This window comes from Neoarius graeffei, chromosome 6 (assembly GCF_027579695.1).
Source record: "Neoarius graeffei isolate fNeoGra1 chromosome 6, fNeoGra1.pri, whole genome shotgun sequence".
Taxonomy (NCBI): domain Eukaryota; kingdom Metazoa; phylum Chordata; class Actinopteri; order Siluriformes; family Ariidae; genus Neoarius; species Neoarius graeffei.
The window spans coordinates 3,966,121-3,982,182 of NC_083574.1; the positions used below are offsets into that span (position 1 = coordinate 3,966,121).

The following is a 16,062-nucleotide window of genomic DNA, read 5'->3' on the forward strand; positions in this document are numbered from 1 at the left end:
GCGAATTATACTTCACCCTTCCTACGGCGTCACCTTAAAGTACAGATGTTCGAAAGGTTTCTCAGACACGCTTTGCTGTTTTACATTAAGGTGTGTTCTTTCTTTCCTCGCAGGGTGATGAGGTGTTGACGGTCATTAAGATGAAGGCGCAGTGGCCCGCATGGCAGCCTCTCAACGTGTAAGTGCTTCTCCTTCCTTACTTTACGAGTCCGAAAATCACAACACGCAAAAACATTCCGCCATCTGACGAAGTTTAATTCAAATCTTATCATCATCCCAAACAATAACATATCCATCGTCTATTACTCGAAGTATTAAGCATTTATATATTATATTGGTATATAAATCACTAATCAACAGACAAATGCCTCTCTCTCTCTCTCTCTCTCTCTCTCTCTCGTTCTTTCTCTGTATATAGATATTTAACAGTTATTCCATGAAATCGAGTCGTACACGAGCTGATAGCCGACGAGGCACGTAGCACTGAGTTGTCTATAATCCATGTACAAGGAGATTGAGTGGAATAACTGTTTTATTCTATTCACATTCACTGGATTTTTAGAAGCAGACCATTTTTATTTTTTGCAAATTCGATCAATATAAACTTTATACAAAACGTCCGACAAAATAATTCCTGCTTGAAAAATGCGATAATAATTCTTGAAAATTAATACGTTCTTGCTTTCAAATACTTTCATTCCATTGTATTTTTACTTCGCCCATGATGGAGTAAGCGGGGTGAGGTACCGTAATCAGTGCGGTTTGTTTGTTTGTTTGTTTGTTTGTTTGTTTGTGTATCTGTCTGTTAACAATCTAGACAGTTGCACCAAATTTCCAGGGTAGGTGCGCAATTGTCTGTAGATTACCTGATTAAATTTGGGGCATAATCAGGTGAAGGTGAAGGTCAAGGTCACCGGAAAGGTCAACCTTTCGGTCAAAATAACACATTTTCCATTATAACTCAAAAACGGTCGCTGATAGACAGATGTTTACTATTGTGAGCATATAGGAACTCCCATATGGCCTTTCATTTGGCACCATGATTGTTGACTTCGAGTGACCTTGAAAGGTCAAACTCAAGGTCATGGATTTTCAGAGGGCTGTAACTTGAAAACAGTTGATGGGAGACAGATATTTACCCGTATCAACTTATAGGAAGTGCTATATGGGCTTTTATTTGGCACCATGATCTTTGAACTTGAGTGACCTTGAAAGGTCAAACTGAAGGTCATGGGTTTTCAAAAGGCTATAACTTTAAAATGGTTCATGACAGCCAGATGTTTACCATTATCAACATATAAGAAGTCCCATATGGGCTGTCAGTTGCTGCCATGAACTTTGACCTTGAATGACTCTGAAATGTCAAACTCAAGGTCATGGATTTTCATAGGACTGTAATCTCACAGCTGATGATTGAGAAATATTACCATTATCAACATCTCATCTCATCTCATTATCTCTAGCTGCTTTATCCTGTTCTACAGGGTCGCAGGCGAGCTGGAGCCTATCCCAGCTGACTACGGGTGAAAGGCGGGGTTCACCCTGGACAAGTCGCCAGGTCATCACAGGGCTGCCACATAGACACAGACAACCATTCACACTCACATTCACACCTACGCTCAATTTAGAGTCACCAGTTAACCTAACCTGCATGTCTTTGGACTGTGGGGGAAACCGGAGCACCCGGAGGAAACCCACGCGGACACGGGGAGAACATGCAAACTCCACACAGAAAGGCCCTCGCCAGCCCCGGGGCTCGAACCCAGACCCTCTTGCTGTGAGGCAACAGTGCTAACCACTACACCACCGTGCCACCCCATTATCAACATATAGGTATAAAATAAGTGCTGCCGGGCGAGGTTTGTTTTGCCTGGAAACACTTGTTTGGGTTTTGTTTCCTCGGTTGGTTCAGTAACACAGTTCAGAACATTTTCCAGAACATCACGCTGCCTCTGCCAGCTTGTCTTCTTCCCACAGTGCATCCTGGTGCCATCTCTTCCCCAGGTAAGTGATGCACATGCACCTGGCCATCCACATGATGTAAATGAAAAGGTGATTCATCAGACCAGGCCACTTTCTCACCCATGACCCTGTCGCTGGTTCACCGGTTGTCCTTTGGATCCATGAACCACTTTTGGTAGGTATGAACCACTGCATACTGGGAACACCCCAAAGAATTGGCCATTTTGGAGATGGACCCAGTCATTGAGCCATCACATTTGGCTCTTGTCAAAGTCGCTCAGATCCTTACATTTTTCCCATTTTTCCTGCCTCCAACTACTACTACTACTAATAATAATAATAATAGCATAAAACACAGACTTATTGAAAGCCCGGATTAATTCCCGCTGACTCCTGCCTGTTCTCTTCCTCATGTTTGATCACCTGGGAATGAAACTGTTCCTCAAAAGCAAGCTCTTGTTATGCATTCTTTCATTTTAGCAAGCTCTTGTTGCATGATCTTTCGTTTTAGTGAGCTCTTGTTGCGCGAGCTTTCATTTTAGTGAGCGCTTGTGGCGCGAGCTTTCATTTTAGTGAGCGCTTGTGGCGCGATCTTTTGTTTTAGCAATCTCTTGTGGTGCGATCTTTCATTTTTGCGAGCGCTTATTGCACAATCTTTCATTTTAGCGAGCTCTTGTGTCACGATCTTTTGTTTTATCAATCTCTTGTAGCATGATCTTTCATTTTACCGAGCTCTTGTTGCGCGATCTTTTGTATTTTCAAGCTCTTGTTGCGTGATTTTTTGTCTTAGTGAGCTCTTGTTGCGTGACCTTTCATCTTAGCGAGCGCTTGTTGCATGATCTTTCATCTTAGTGAGCTCTTGTTGTGTGATCTTTTGTCTTAGCAAGCTCTTGTTGCATGATCTTTCATCTTAGCGAGTGCTTGTTGCACAATCTTTCGTCTTAGTGAGCTCTTGTTGTGCAATCTTTCATCTTAGCGAGCTCTTGTTGCACGATCTTTCATCTTAGCCGAGCTCATGTTATGCAATCTTTTGTCTTAGTCAGCTCTTGTTGTGTGATCTTTCATCTTAGTGAGCTCATGTTGTGCGATCTTTCGTCTTAGTGAGCTCATGTTGTGCGATCTTTCGTCTCAGTGAGCTCTTGTTATGCGATCTTTCATTTTAGCGACGTCTTGTTGCGTGATGTTTCATCTTAGCGAGCTCTTGTTGCGTGATCTTTCATCTTAGCGAGCTCTTGTTGCGCGATCTTTCATCTTAGCAAGCTCTTGTTGCGGGACCTTTCGTCTTCGCCAAGCTCTTGTTGCAGGATCTTTCGTCTTAGCCGAGCTCATGTTGCGCAATCTTTCGTCTTAACCGAGGTCTTTTTGCACAATCTTTCGTCTTAGCGAGCTCTTTTTGCATGATCTTTCATCTTAGCCAAGCTCATGTTATGCAATCTTTCGTCTTAGCAATCTCTTGTTACACGATCTTTCATCTTAGCGAGCTCTTGTTGCGCAATCTTTCATTTTAGTGAGCTCTTGTTGTGCGATCTTTTGTCTTAGCAAGGTCTTGTTGCCCAATCTTTTGTTTTAGTGAGCTCTTGTTGTGCGATCTTTCATCTTAGTCGAGCTCATGTCATGCGATCTTTTGTCTTAGCGAGCTCTTGTTGCGCGATCTTTCATCTTAGCCGAGCTCATGCTACGCAATCTTTTGTCTTAGTGAGGTCATGTTGCACGATCTTTCATCTTAGCGAGCTCATGTTATGCGATCTTTCATCTTAGTGAGCTCATGTTGCATGATCTTTCGTCTTAGCGAGCTCATGTTGTGTGATCTTTCGTCTTAGCGAACTCTTGTTACGCGATCTTTCATTTTAACGAGGTCTTGTTGCATGATGTTTTGTCTTAGCGAGCTCTTGTTGTGCAATCTTTCGTCTTAGCCGAGCTCTTGTTGCGCAATCTTTCATCTTAGTCAAGCTCTTGTTGCGGGATCTTTCGTCTTAGCAAGGTCTTGTTGCCCAATCTTTTGTTTTAGTGAGCTCTTGTTGTGCGATCTTTCATCTTAGTCGAGCTCATGTCATGCGATCTTTTGTCTTAGCGAGCTCTTGTTGCGCGATCTTTCATCTTAGCCGAGCTCATGCTACGCAATCTTTTGTCTTAGTGAGGTCATGTTGCACGATCTTTCATCTTAGCGAGCTCATGTTATGCGATCTTTCATCTTAGTGAGCTCATGTTGCATGATCTTTCGTCTTAGCGAGCTCATGTTGTGTGATCTTTCGTCTTAGCGAGCTCTTGTTACGTGATCTTCCATTTTAACGAGGTCTTGTTGCATGATGTTTTGTCTTAGCGAGCTCTTGTTGTGCAATCTTTCGTCTTAGCCGAGCTCTTGTTGCGCAATCTTTCATCTTAGTCAAGCTCTTGTTGCGGGATCTTTCGTCTTAGCCAAGCTCATGTTGCGCGATCTTTCGTCTTAGCCGAGCTCTTCTTGTGCGATCTTTCATCTTAGCGAGCTCTTGTTGTGCGATCTTTCGTCTTAGTGAGCTCTTGTTGCGTGATCTTTCGTCTTAGCCGAGCTCACGTTGTGCAATCTTTCGTCTTAGCGTTCTCTTGTTGCAGGATCTTTTGTCTTGGCGAGCTCTTGTTGTGTGATCTTTCATCTTAGCCGAGCTCATGTTGTGCAATCGTTCGTCTTAGCGTTCTCTTGTTGCGGGATCTTTCATCTTAGCGAGCTCTTCTTGTGCGATCTTTCATCTTAGCGAGCTCTTGTTGTGCGATCTTTCGTCTTAGTGAGCTCTTGTTGCGTGATCTTTCGTCTTAGCCGAGCTCACGTTGTGCAATCTTTCGTCTTAGCGTTCTCTTGTTGCGGGATCTTTCGTCTTAGCGAGCTCTTGTTGCGTGATCTTTCATCTTAGCCGAGCTCATGTTGTGCAATCTTTCGTCTTAGCGAGCTCTTGTTGCGCGATCTTTCATCTTAGCGAGCTCTTCTTGTGCGATCTTTCATCTTAGCGAGCTCTTCTTGTGCGATCTTTCATCTTAGCGAGCTCTTGTTTGTGATCTTTTGTCTTAGCAAGGTCTTGTTGCAAGAGGGTGTTTTTGTTTGTTTTAGCAAGCTCTTATTGTGCCATCTTTTGTTATAGCAAGCTGTTATTGCAAGATTTTTTTGTTTGTTTGTTTTAGCAAGTGCTTTTTGCACAGTCTTTCGTTTTAGTGAGCTGTTATTGTGCAATGTTACATTTTCTCAAGTTCTTATTTTGTGATCTTTCATTTTAGCAAGATCTTAGTGCATAGCTTGAGGTCTTACAACCACTCTGTTCCAATGAAAATTACAATTATTGCTTTAAAAACTATTTTTATTACAACAACATGGTAATGGTAGCTTTCCAGTAATTTACTGTTAACACGACTTAATCCTGTAAAAAATATTTATGCAGGTAATTATGATTGTAAACCTGTTACAGTAAGAATGGTATAAATATTAATTTCAGTAACTGCTGTAATACAGCTGATTAACTTACTGGACATTTTTCAGTGCAAAAGCCTCAGCGATTGAAGACAGTGCAACCTGAGATATCTGAAAATGTGAGAAAAATGAGCCTGAGCTTCAGAAATATCACAATATTCACTGGAAGCAGTCATTCAGAATCCTTTCCTTTCTGACTGAATAAAATGGTGTAATACGTCTTCGGGTTGAGTCATGAGTGTTAAATTAGCTTCTCGGAGAAGTGCTCCAGTCTCCAGAAGGACGTTTGCAGTTCCACTGTTCCCAAATTTAGCAGAACAGCAGATTTCACCATCTATCGAGAGCTGAAGTGCACGAGCAGATGGTTGGTTCTGATCCGATCACTAGTCAACACATTTTAATCACTTTTAATGGACTGAATTTTTAAACAGAAACTTCCAACTTATTATTCAGCTCTGCATTTGAAATGTTATTGTTATTTATTTAATTTTTAATGTATTAGATGTGATAAGTCTGGACTTGACAGTGAGTTCTGTGCATATACACTCCCTGGCCACTTTAATAGGAACATGTTGATTCTAAGATCCCTGTTCTTGACTGCAGGAGTGGAACCCAATGTGTTCTTCTGCTGTTGCTGAGATGCTTTTCTGCTCACCACGGTTGTAAAGAGTGATTATATGAGTTACTATATCCTTCCTGGCAAAAAAAAAAAGCCCTTGAACTGCTCAATCTGGCCATTTTCACTTATCAACAAGGTATTTATTTCCACCCACAGATCTGTCAGTCTCTCACTCACTTACTGAATGATTGTTTTTTGTTTTTGGCACCATTCTGTGTAAACTCAAGAGACTGTTGTGTGTGAAAACCCCAGGAGATCAGCAGTTTCTGAAATTCTCAAACCTTCATGCTCCATCTGGCTCAAACCAACACCCATACCACAGTGAAAGAAAGAAAGAAAGAAAGAAAGTCACACTTCACTGTGAAACCACAATTTTTCCCGTTCTGATGTTTGAATATCGTGAACATTAACTGAAGCTCTTGATTTGCAGCGTGAATCGGCTGATTAGAGAACAGCATCAAACAAAACAGCAGGTGGGTGTATGGGTCTTCCTAATAAAGTGGCCAGTGAGTGTATGTGAGTCATAATACGCTATGTATCGTTTTCCTGGAGCAGCACGTCCTGAACTGTTTTATTAGTGTGCTTGCTTAAGCACACAGCAGCCGAAGGCAAGCACACTATTGTTCTTCTTAAGTTTACTTATTCTGCCTTATTCCGACACGTTTTTTGGATCCACTCCTCCTCCTAGGGCGTTCGAGATAGAGACACCGTCTCAACTCTGAGACGTCTGGCCCGAAGTGGTGTAGTGTGCTTGTATACAGCTTTTGGATCAATGCGCCTGTTCTCTTGTTCTTGTCATTTTTCTTTTGTTTTTTTCCCATAGAGAAGGAATAGGGCTCATGAATCGAATCGTCCTACTTGGACACGCTCCATCGCAGATGCACCAAACCTCATGTGATCCTTCAGGCCAACTCCCCCGACACATACATGCAATCGGTTCTGACCAGCACTCATATTGTTCCTTCCTTTTTGCTCATCCCTTTTTCCTCCATAGGCTTGCATTGATTTTTGGCCCCATTGAAAATGAATGGTGTTTCAGGAGAAAAACTTTCACTCTCCATCAATTTTTTTAACCAAGTGACCAAACTTCAAGAAACTTCACTTGATGCCTCAGGCCAAGTCCCTGCACAAATCCATCCCCTCATCTGAGACCTGCACTCGTCTTTTCCTTGGTTTTCACGCATATCTTTTTACCTCTATAGGCTTCCATTGATTGGAGTTCCATAGGATTCCAAATGAATGGAGTTTTGCTCAGTAACACTTCACCACACATCCACCAAACTTCATACGGCACCTCAGGCCAAATCACCATCACACACATGATATCGGTTCTGACCCGCACTTGGCTTTCTCTCGCCTTTCATCCGTCCATTTTTTCTCCATTTTGCCGCTAATCAATGGAAGCTTGACTGAGTCATTCCTCCCTTCCCCCATAGGTGATGATGCATTTGGCAAGGATCTGCTCATTTGAGACTTTGACAGCAAATCAACTTCAACTCAATGGCCACTTTATTAGGAATACTTACACGCACACACGATAGCAATTAGCATATAAGCATGAGAGCTGTTAACATGTTAGGATGGTAGCATGCAGAGTTCGCATGCTTGCTGTTAGCGAGTTCGCCTGAGCATGTTAGCTGTTAGCATGTCACCCTCAAGGCCAATTTATGCTGACAACGCAGTCCTCGCAGACGGCGTCGCAGATAGCGTCTGCGTAGCCCCCCCACCTTCTCAGACGCTCTGCGCGCACCTCCCAAAAATTGTGACCACCGCAGAAGCCTCGCAGACAGCGTCGCAGACAAGAGGGCTCTGATTGGTCCACTCTACATCCGCTGTACACGCACTTCCGCTTCCCTACTTTCCCGGTTTGGTTTGTTTTCACTACCGCCATTTTTAAAAACACGAGCGAAGATGGAGCAGCACGAAGAGCGGTTGATCGAGGAAGTGAGGAAGTACGTACATCTATACGACTCCAGTTCTAGTCATTATAAGTAACCAGAGGTTAAACACTCCACTAACCACACCCACCAACTACTCCTAGCGATTTCGCGACTTCGCGCCCCCTTGTGTTGTGGCGGTGAATAACATCGTGCATGCCTATTACTCCCCGCTCAATGATAAATTACAACTGTCTGCGAAAAGCTATCTGCGAAAGCCTTGTTGCAAGAGCATGCAGAGGCCCTCAGTGTGTTAGCATGCTAAAAGTTAACATACTAGCCATTAGCATGTTAGCCTGTTAGCTGTTAGCACGATAGCTGTCAGCATATTAGCCTTAAAGTGTTAGAATTTTAACAAATAGCATGTTAATCATTAGCATTTTAGAATGCTAGCTGTTAGCATGTTATCTATTAGCATGTTAACATGCTAGCTTTTAGCATGTTAGTATGCTGTTAGCATGTTAGTATGCTAGTTGTTAGCATGTTGGCATGCTAGCTTTTATCATGCTAGCATGATAGCTGTTCTGCTACAGCTCAGCAAGCACACTTTGCATTTTCTCTGTGGAAATGCAGTCTAGTTCCTTTTATAACACAGCGATTTTTCCAATTACGATAAAAGAGACGGATTTTTATCCATTTATAGTTACATTTGGAGCTGCGCTACTGTCAGAGCTGCTGTTACAGAAAACTAATCAGACCTTCTCAACAATCACAATCCGGAATTCAACAAAACAATCAAACAAACTCTGCATTGAAGTGATGTCCTGTAAAATAAAGGCAAGACGTTTTCCGTCACTTTCAGTCACATTATTTGTTTCACTTTTCTCGATTGCCCTCATTGTCCTCGTTTCCTCTTGTGTTCGCCTGTGACTCAGCGGAGGTATTTTTAGATTTAAAAAAAAAAAAATGCAACTCTTGTGATTATACTTTGGAAAACCACGCTGCAGTTTTGTCAGAACTTTCCAGAAGCTTCAGAAGACTGGAGGTGAGTTGATAAGCAGTGCGCTGACATGCAGACTGTGAAATAACGGGTTGTCAAAGCGGGAGGAGCCGCAAATTAGATGCGTGGTTTGTCTGAACTTTAATGCTTGTGTATATATATATATATTGTGTGTGTGTGTGTGTGTGTGTGTGTGTGCTAATTGTGTTACTAAAAGTAGACCTTCTCTATAAGGTCACCTCCAGAAATATTGGCACCTTTCAGAAAAAATCATGAAATGATATAAAGATGTAAAATGTGTGTGTGTGTGTGTGTGTGTGTGTGTTGAAATATCTTTGTGCTCCAGGTTTACGTTATGCATGTGTATAAATGTGGTGCAGTCCAGCCCTGTGTGTGGTTACACTCCTTTCAGCAGTGTGTGTATTCATTCCACAGATGGATGCCAAGTGCCTTGGAGACAGTTCTGTTCATGCTAATTCCAGGTTTATTCTCAGAGATCACGGCGTATTAGCACCAGCTGGCTGTACCGTCTTCACTCTCTCTCTCTCTCTCTCTCTCTCTCTCTCTCTCTCTCTCAGTCTTTCTCAAATAAACATACATGAACACACTCAATCCTCACTCACACCCGTAAGTCTTTCACTATTTGTGTAGTCAGTGCTAGTGTTGGTGCTAAGATTAGCATCCTGATAATAATAATAATAATAATAATAATAATACGTTGTGAATGATCTTGTTGTTGCTTTGCTTGGCTCATGTGGTTCTTGTGTACCTCTGTGGCTCCATGGCATGGTGTTCACATCACAGTGTTTTATGACGAACGTGAAACAAGAAGTAACGTGACAACTCGAACCAGATTCGGAATTCTTTCACTCCTGATGTGGATCACATCACATCACGCTTCAGTGGAAGTGAATACCAGAACACACTTTTCAAGAGGGTCTGATATCTGGATGCTACAAAAGTGTTCAATATCTTCACTCTTATTCACTGTAGTGCCACCAAGGTCACATTGTCCTGTAGTGATTTTAATGACTCTACAGTGTATAAGAGTGAAGTTGAATATTTTTGGAGCATCTTTTTTGGGTCTTGCACTTTTTAGACGGTCCCTGGCTGCACACAGAGATCAGTGTTATTAGTCCAGCAAATTGAGAATAACTCGTTTTGATTAAAACGAGATTGTAGCTTGTTGTCTACCTGAGTACAGAAGGAAAGAGGCGACTGTTGTGTTTTTAAAACATTTTGCTTAAGAGTTATTGTTCCGGGAAGTTTGAATCTGTGAATATATTTCCAACTTTACCACAGTTCAACCCAAGCTTGAAACAGAAGCTGATTAAATCATGTAAATGAGCCACATTGCCCTGTTTATTCTCTATATTGCCCTGTTTATTCTCTATATTGCCCTGTTTATTCTCTGTATCACCCAGTTTATTCCCTGTTTTACCCAGTTTATTTTCCATATTGCCCAATTTATTCTGCACATTTCCCAGCTTATTCTGCACATTTTCCAGTTTATTCTCCATATTGCCCAGTTTATTCTCCACTTTACCCAGTGTGTTCCCCATATTGCCCAGTGTATTCCACACATTTCCAAGTTTATTCTCCATCTTGCCCAGTTTACTCTCCACATTGCCCAGTTTATTCTCCATATTGCCCAGTTTATTCTCCATATTGCCCAGTTTATTCTCCATATTGCCCAGTGTATTCTGCACATTTCCAAGTTTATTCTCCATCTTGCCCAGTTTATTCTCTATATTGCCCAGTTTACTCTCCACATTTCCAAGTTTATTCTCCATATTGTCCAGTTTATTCTCCATATTGCCCAGTTTATTCTCCATATTGCCCAGTTTATTCTCCATATTGCCCAGTGTATTCTGCACATTTCCAAGTTTATTCTCCATCTTGCCCAGTTTATTCTCTATATTGCCCAGTTTACTCTCCACATTTCCAAATTTATTCTCCATATTGCCCAGTTTATTCTCCATATTGCCCAGTGTATTCCGCACATTTCCAAGTTTATTCTCCATATTGCCCAGTTTATTCTCCATGTTGCCCAGTTTACTCTCCACATTTCCAAGTTTATTCTCCACATTTCCAAGTTTATTCTTCATATTGCCCAGTTTACTCTCCACGTTGCCCAGTTAATTCTCCATTTTGCCCAGTTTATTCTCCACTTTGCCCAGGGTATTCCCCATATTGCCCAGTTTATTCCCCATATTGCCCAGTTTATTCCCCATATTGCCCAGTTTATTCTCCACTTTACCCAGTGTATTCCCCATATTTCCCAGTTTATTCTCCACTTTACCCAGTGTATTCCCCATATTTCCCAGTTTATTCTCCACTTTACCCAGTGTATTCCCCATATTTCCCAGTTTATTCTCCACTTTACCCAGTGTATTCCCCATATTTCCCAGTTTATTCTCCACTTTGCCCAGTGTATTCCCCATATTTCCCAGTTTATTCTCCACTTTGCCCAGTGTATTCCCCACATTGCCCAGTTTATTCTCCACTTTACCCAGTTTATTCCCCATATTGCCCAGTGTATTCCCCATATTTCCCAGTTTATTCTCCACTTTACCCAGTGTATTCCCCATATTGCCCAGTTTATTCCGCATACACCTCATTCAAACCATAGATTCACACAAGAGTTTAAAGTTATGTTATAACGCGATACTGAATCATCACATTATAATGTGAAGCATTTCATGTAACAACATGAAAAATTTTGTTATAACACACTTTATGTTACTACGTACATGATACTTATATAGTGGCAGCAGTGTTCTGCTGTCATTCTCTTACAGATTCAGAGCCTCTGCATTAATAAACCACACTCTCTTTTAGATCATTTCATCTGCACTTTTTCCACAAAATCCACTTTACTCGAGTCCTTTAAATTGGCAAATGAATCACAATCAATCACTCACTGTGGCAGACGACATCAAACCTGCTCTGAGGCCGAGAGAGAGCGAGCGAGCTCTCCGTCAGGGTGTAATTACTGCGTGAGGAAAATTATCAGCTCATTAGATGACACTGATTTTTGAGCCCGAAGTTTTGCAACACAAAAACACAACAGCCAGCATTTGGAATTTAAAATACTGTCCTTCTGTTGCTCCTGCGCTTGTGGGCTGCGATCACACTCGGTATAATTGTGTAAACCGACAGGATGAGTCTGTTTTTAAACTCTTTACTTCATCTGTGTTACTGACAGTAATAAAGCTAATCTACAGCACAAGCTAGGCTAGTTAGTTAGCTGATATTAGCTAGGACGGCTAAGAGTGTTGTCATGGTTACAGTGTGTGCATTTGCTTCACCAAGTCTCCCTCTCTCTCTCTCAGACCATTATACCCTCCTTTTCTTCAGAACTTTTTTTTTTCCTATTTTAAACCATCCCTCATTCCCCTCCTGCTCGTGTCCATTTACAGCTTTTTTGGTTTGTTTTTTTACTTTTCCTGTTATGACTCACCTTTTGTCCTTTGTACCATATTCTCATCTCATCCCATTATCTCTAGCCGCTTTATCCTGTTCTACAGGGTCGCAGGCGAGCTGGATCCTATCCCAGCTGACTATGGGTGAAAGGCGGGGTTCACCCTGGACAAGTCGCCAGGTCATCACAGGGCTGACACATAGACACAGACAACCATTCACACTCACATTCACACCTACGCTCAATTTAGAGTCACCAGTTAACCTAACCTGCATGTCTTTGGACTGTGGGGGAAACCGGAGCACCCGGAGGAAACCCACGCGGACACGGGGAGAACATGCAAACTCCGCACAGAAAGGCCCTCGCCGGCCCCAGGGCTCGAACCCGGACCTTCTTGCTGTGAGGCGACAGCGCTAACCACTACACCACCGTGCCACCCTTGTACCATATTCTGTTTTTCTGATTAAAATATTTCCTGCACTACTGAGGATGGAAAAGTGCAAAAATGATGAGTTATTTATTTGGTCAAATGCAGAAAACTGAATGAAGAAATAAATTGTGAAATATCCCGAACTTTACTGTCCTCCAAGCCAATACGTTTTTTCTTAATTTCCCTGAGGGAATCCGCCCAAAGGGATCAATAAAGTTTTATCTAATCTAATCTAAAAAATGAAGACAGGTTTTCAGTTGTTTTGGTTGTGTTTCAGGCGAGCCGCTCCCTCGGCGGAGTTCTCCGTGGACCGAGCTCGTCACCTCATGTCCTTCCTCACCATGCTGGGTCCGAGTCCTGACTGGAACGTGGGTCTCTCAGCTGAAGGTCTCTGTACGAAGGAATGCGGATGGGTCCAGAAGCTTGTCCAGGACATGATCCCATGGGACGCCGGGACTGACAGCGGGGTCACCTACGAGGTCAGCGTGTGTGTGTGTGTGTGTGTGTGTGCGTGACCTCCCTCCATCACATAGAGACAAAGAGAGAGAGAGAGAGAGAGGTGTGTGCTTCAGGTCAGGCTCAGAACAAAACCCTGTGTGACACTTTCACTGATTTACTGACACTGAGGGTCTGTGCTGAGGAGACGGATCAGAGCTGCTACACTGGAGCTCTGACTCAACTCCAACTGGGACAGGTAGAAGACCAGTAAAGTACCAGTAGACTCCCAGTACCAATATTAACACTGACATTTTCTCTCATTCCTCTTTTTAATTCTCTCTTTTTCTTTTTTCCTTTTCCTTTAATTCTTTCTTTCTTTCACTTTCTCATCTCATCTCATTATCTCTAGCCGCTTTATCCTGTTCTACAGGGTCGCAGGCAAGCTGGAGCCTATCCCAGCTGACTATGGGTGAGAAGCGGGGTACACCCTGGACAAGTCGCCACGTCATCGCAGGGCTGACACAGAGACACAGACAACCATTCACACTCACATTCACACCTACGCTCAATTTAGAGTCACCAGTTAACCTAACCTGCATGTCTTTGGACTGTGGGGGAAACCGGAGCACCCGGAGGAAACCCACGCGGACACGGGGAGAACATGCAAACTCCACACAGAAAGGCCCTCGCCGGCCCCGGGGCTCGAACCCAGGACCTTCTTGCTGTGAGGCGACAGCGCTAACCACTACACCACCGTGCCGCCCGTCTTTCACTTTTTCTTCATTTTAATTATTTATTTATTTCTTCTTTTTAATTCTCTTTTTTCTTCTTACTTTCTTTTCATTCGTTCATTTTTTTCTTTTTGTTTTCTTTCTTTCTCCATCCCTTTCTTCAAAATGCCATATTTTTAACTTAATTCCTCGTGCAAGAGAGCCAAACATAATAATAATAATAATAATAATAATAATAATTTAAAGATTAATCATTTTGATTTCATTTTCTTTAATGTTATTTTTATCAGTTTTCCTTTGATCTGGACTCACAGGCGAAAGGTGAGATTTGATTTTCAGCATCTCAATGATAAACTAATAAAAACAGAACATCTGAAACATAGATCGATAGATAGATAGATAGATAGATAGATAGATAGATAGATAGATAGATAGATCTGTGGAGTGATGAGTTGGGATTCTGCCGGAGCCCCAGAGCCGATGATCTCAGGATGATCCTGCCACCTGCTGGTGCTGTGGAGGAGACACTGTATTCAATAATATTCAGTAATCAAAGACAGAAATCATGGGTTTAGGGTTTGTTTGTTTCCTGTAGCGTTAGAGCCTGCTGATTATTTAAATAATTAATTAATAATTGATAGGATGTGATGAGGGCGGCACGGTGGTGTAGTGGTTAGCGCTGTCGCCTCACAGCAAGAAGGTCCTCGGTTCGAGCCCCGTGGCCGGCGAGGGCCTTTCTGTGCGGAGTTTGCATGTTCTCCCCGTGTCCGCGTGGGTTTCCTCCGGGTGCTCCGGTTTCCCCCACAGTCCAAAGACATGCAGGTTAGGTTAACTGGTGACTCTAAATTGAGCGTAGGTGTGAATGTGAGTGTGAATGGTTGTCTGTGTCTATGTGTCAGCCCTTTGATGACCTGGCGACTTGTCCAGGGTGAACCCCGCCTTTCACCCGTAGTCAGCTGGGATAGGCTCCAGCTCGCCTGCGACCCTGTAGAAGGATAAAGCGGCTACAGATAATGAGAATGAGATGAGGATGTGATGATTATTGTACAGGAAATGATGTTCTTCCTTCATCCCGTCTTTTCTTTGTTCAGTCTCCCAACAAGCCGGCGCTTCCTCAGGAGAAGATTCGTCCTCTTACGAGTTTGGATCATCCCCAGAGCCCGTTTTATGACCCAGAGGGCGGCGCTATAACTCCAGTGGCCAGGGTGGTGGTGGAGAGAATTGCCCGCAAGGTGTGTCCTGACATTTAGATATTTTATATTCTCATTTTCACTTTCAGAGCTTTTCGGAGTGAAGCTGAGCAGTGCGCAGGAGGCAGTAGCAGAGACTTCTAACCTTTCAAGGATGGGCAGATGAGAGTCAAAAACAACAAAAGAAAAAAAAATGTTGAAACTAAATTAAGAATGGGTTTCCTGAAAAAAGGGTTCACTTTCACTAACTAGGTTACCCTTCAGTAAAGATTCTCTTTACTGTCCTAGGTTAACTTTCAATAACTAGTTTAACCTTAATTCACTAATTTAACCTTAATTGACTAGTGTAACTTTTGTTCACTAATTTAACCTTCACTCTCTAGTTTAACTTTCACTTTATACTTTAACCTTCACTGACACATTTAACCTCATCTCATCTCATTATCTGTAGCCGCTTTATCCTGTTCTACAGGGTCGCAGGCGAGCTGGAGCCTATCCCAGCTGACTACGGGCGAAAGGCGGGGTACACCCTGGACAAGTCGCCAGGTCATCACAGGGCTGACACATAGACACAGACAACCATTCACACTCACATTCACACCTACGCTCAATTTAGAGTCACCAGTTAACCTAACCTGCATGTCTTTGGACTGTGGGGGAAACCGGAGCACCCGGAGGAAACCCACGCGGACACGGGGAGAACATGCAAACTCCACACAGAAAGGCCTTCGCCGGCCATGGGGCTTGAAACCGGACCTTCTTGCTGTGAGGCGACAGCGCTAACCACTACACCACCGTGCCACCCCACTCATGTAACTTTCGCTCACTAATTTAATTTTCACTCTTGAGTTTAATTTTCACTTTCTAGTTTAACATTCACTAACTAGTTCCACCTTAATTCACTAATTTAACCTGAACTGACTTGTGTAACTTTTAAACTTGTAATTTAACCTTCACT

At 42.7% G+C, this 16,062-nt stretch overlaps 1 protein-coding gene across 1 annotated transcript in view; it reads left to right on the plus strand.

The window, feature by feature from the left end:
- Positions 1-16,062, plus strand: part of spon1a (spondin 1a) — a 223,906-nt gene that overhangs the window by 191,650 nt on the left and 16,194 nt on the right. Inside the window, exons 7-9 of the mRNA XM_060922817.1 lie at positions 114-178; positions 13,023-13,224; positions 15,006-15,146. Of these exons, the coding sequence (XP_060778800.1) occupies positions 114-178; positions 13,023-13,224; positions 15,006-15,146 (408 nt within the window). The remainder of the gene's footprint in view (positions 1-113; positions 179-13,022; positions 13,225-15,005; positions 15,147-16,062) is intronic.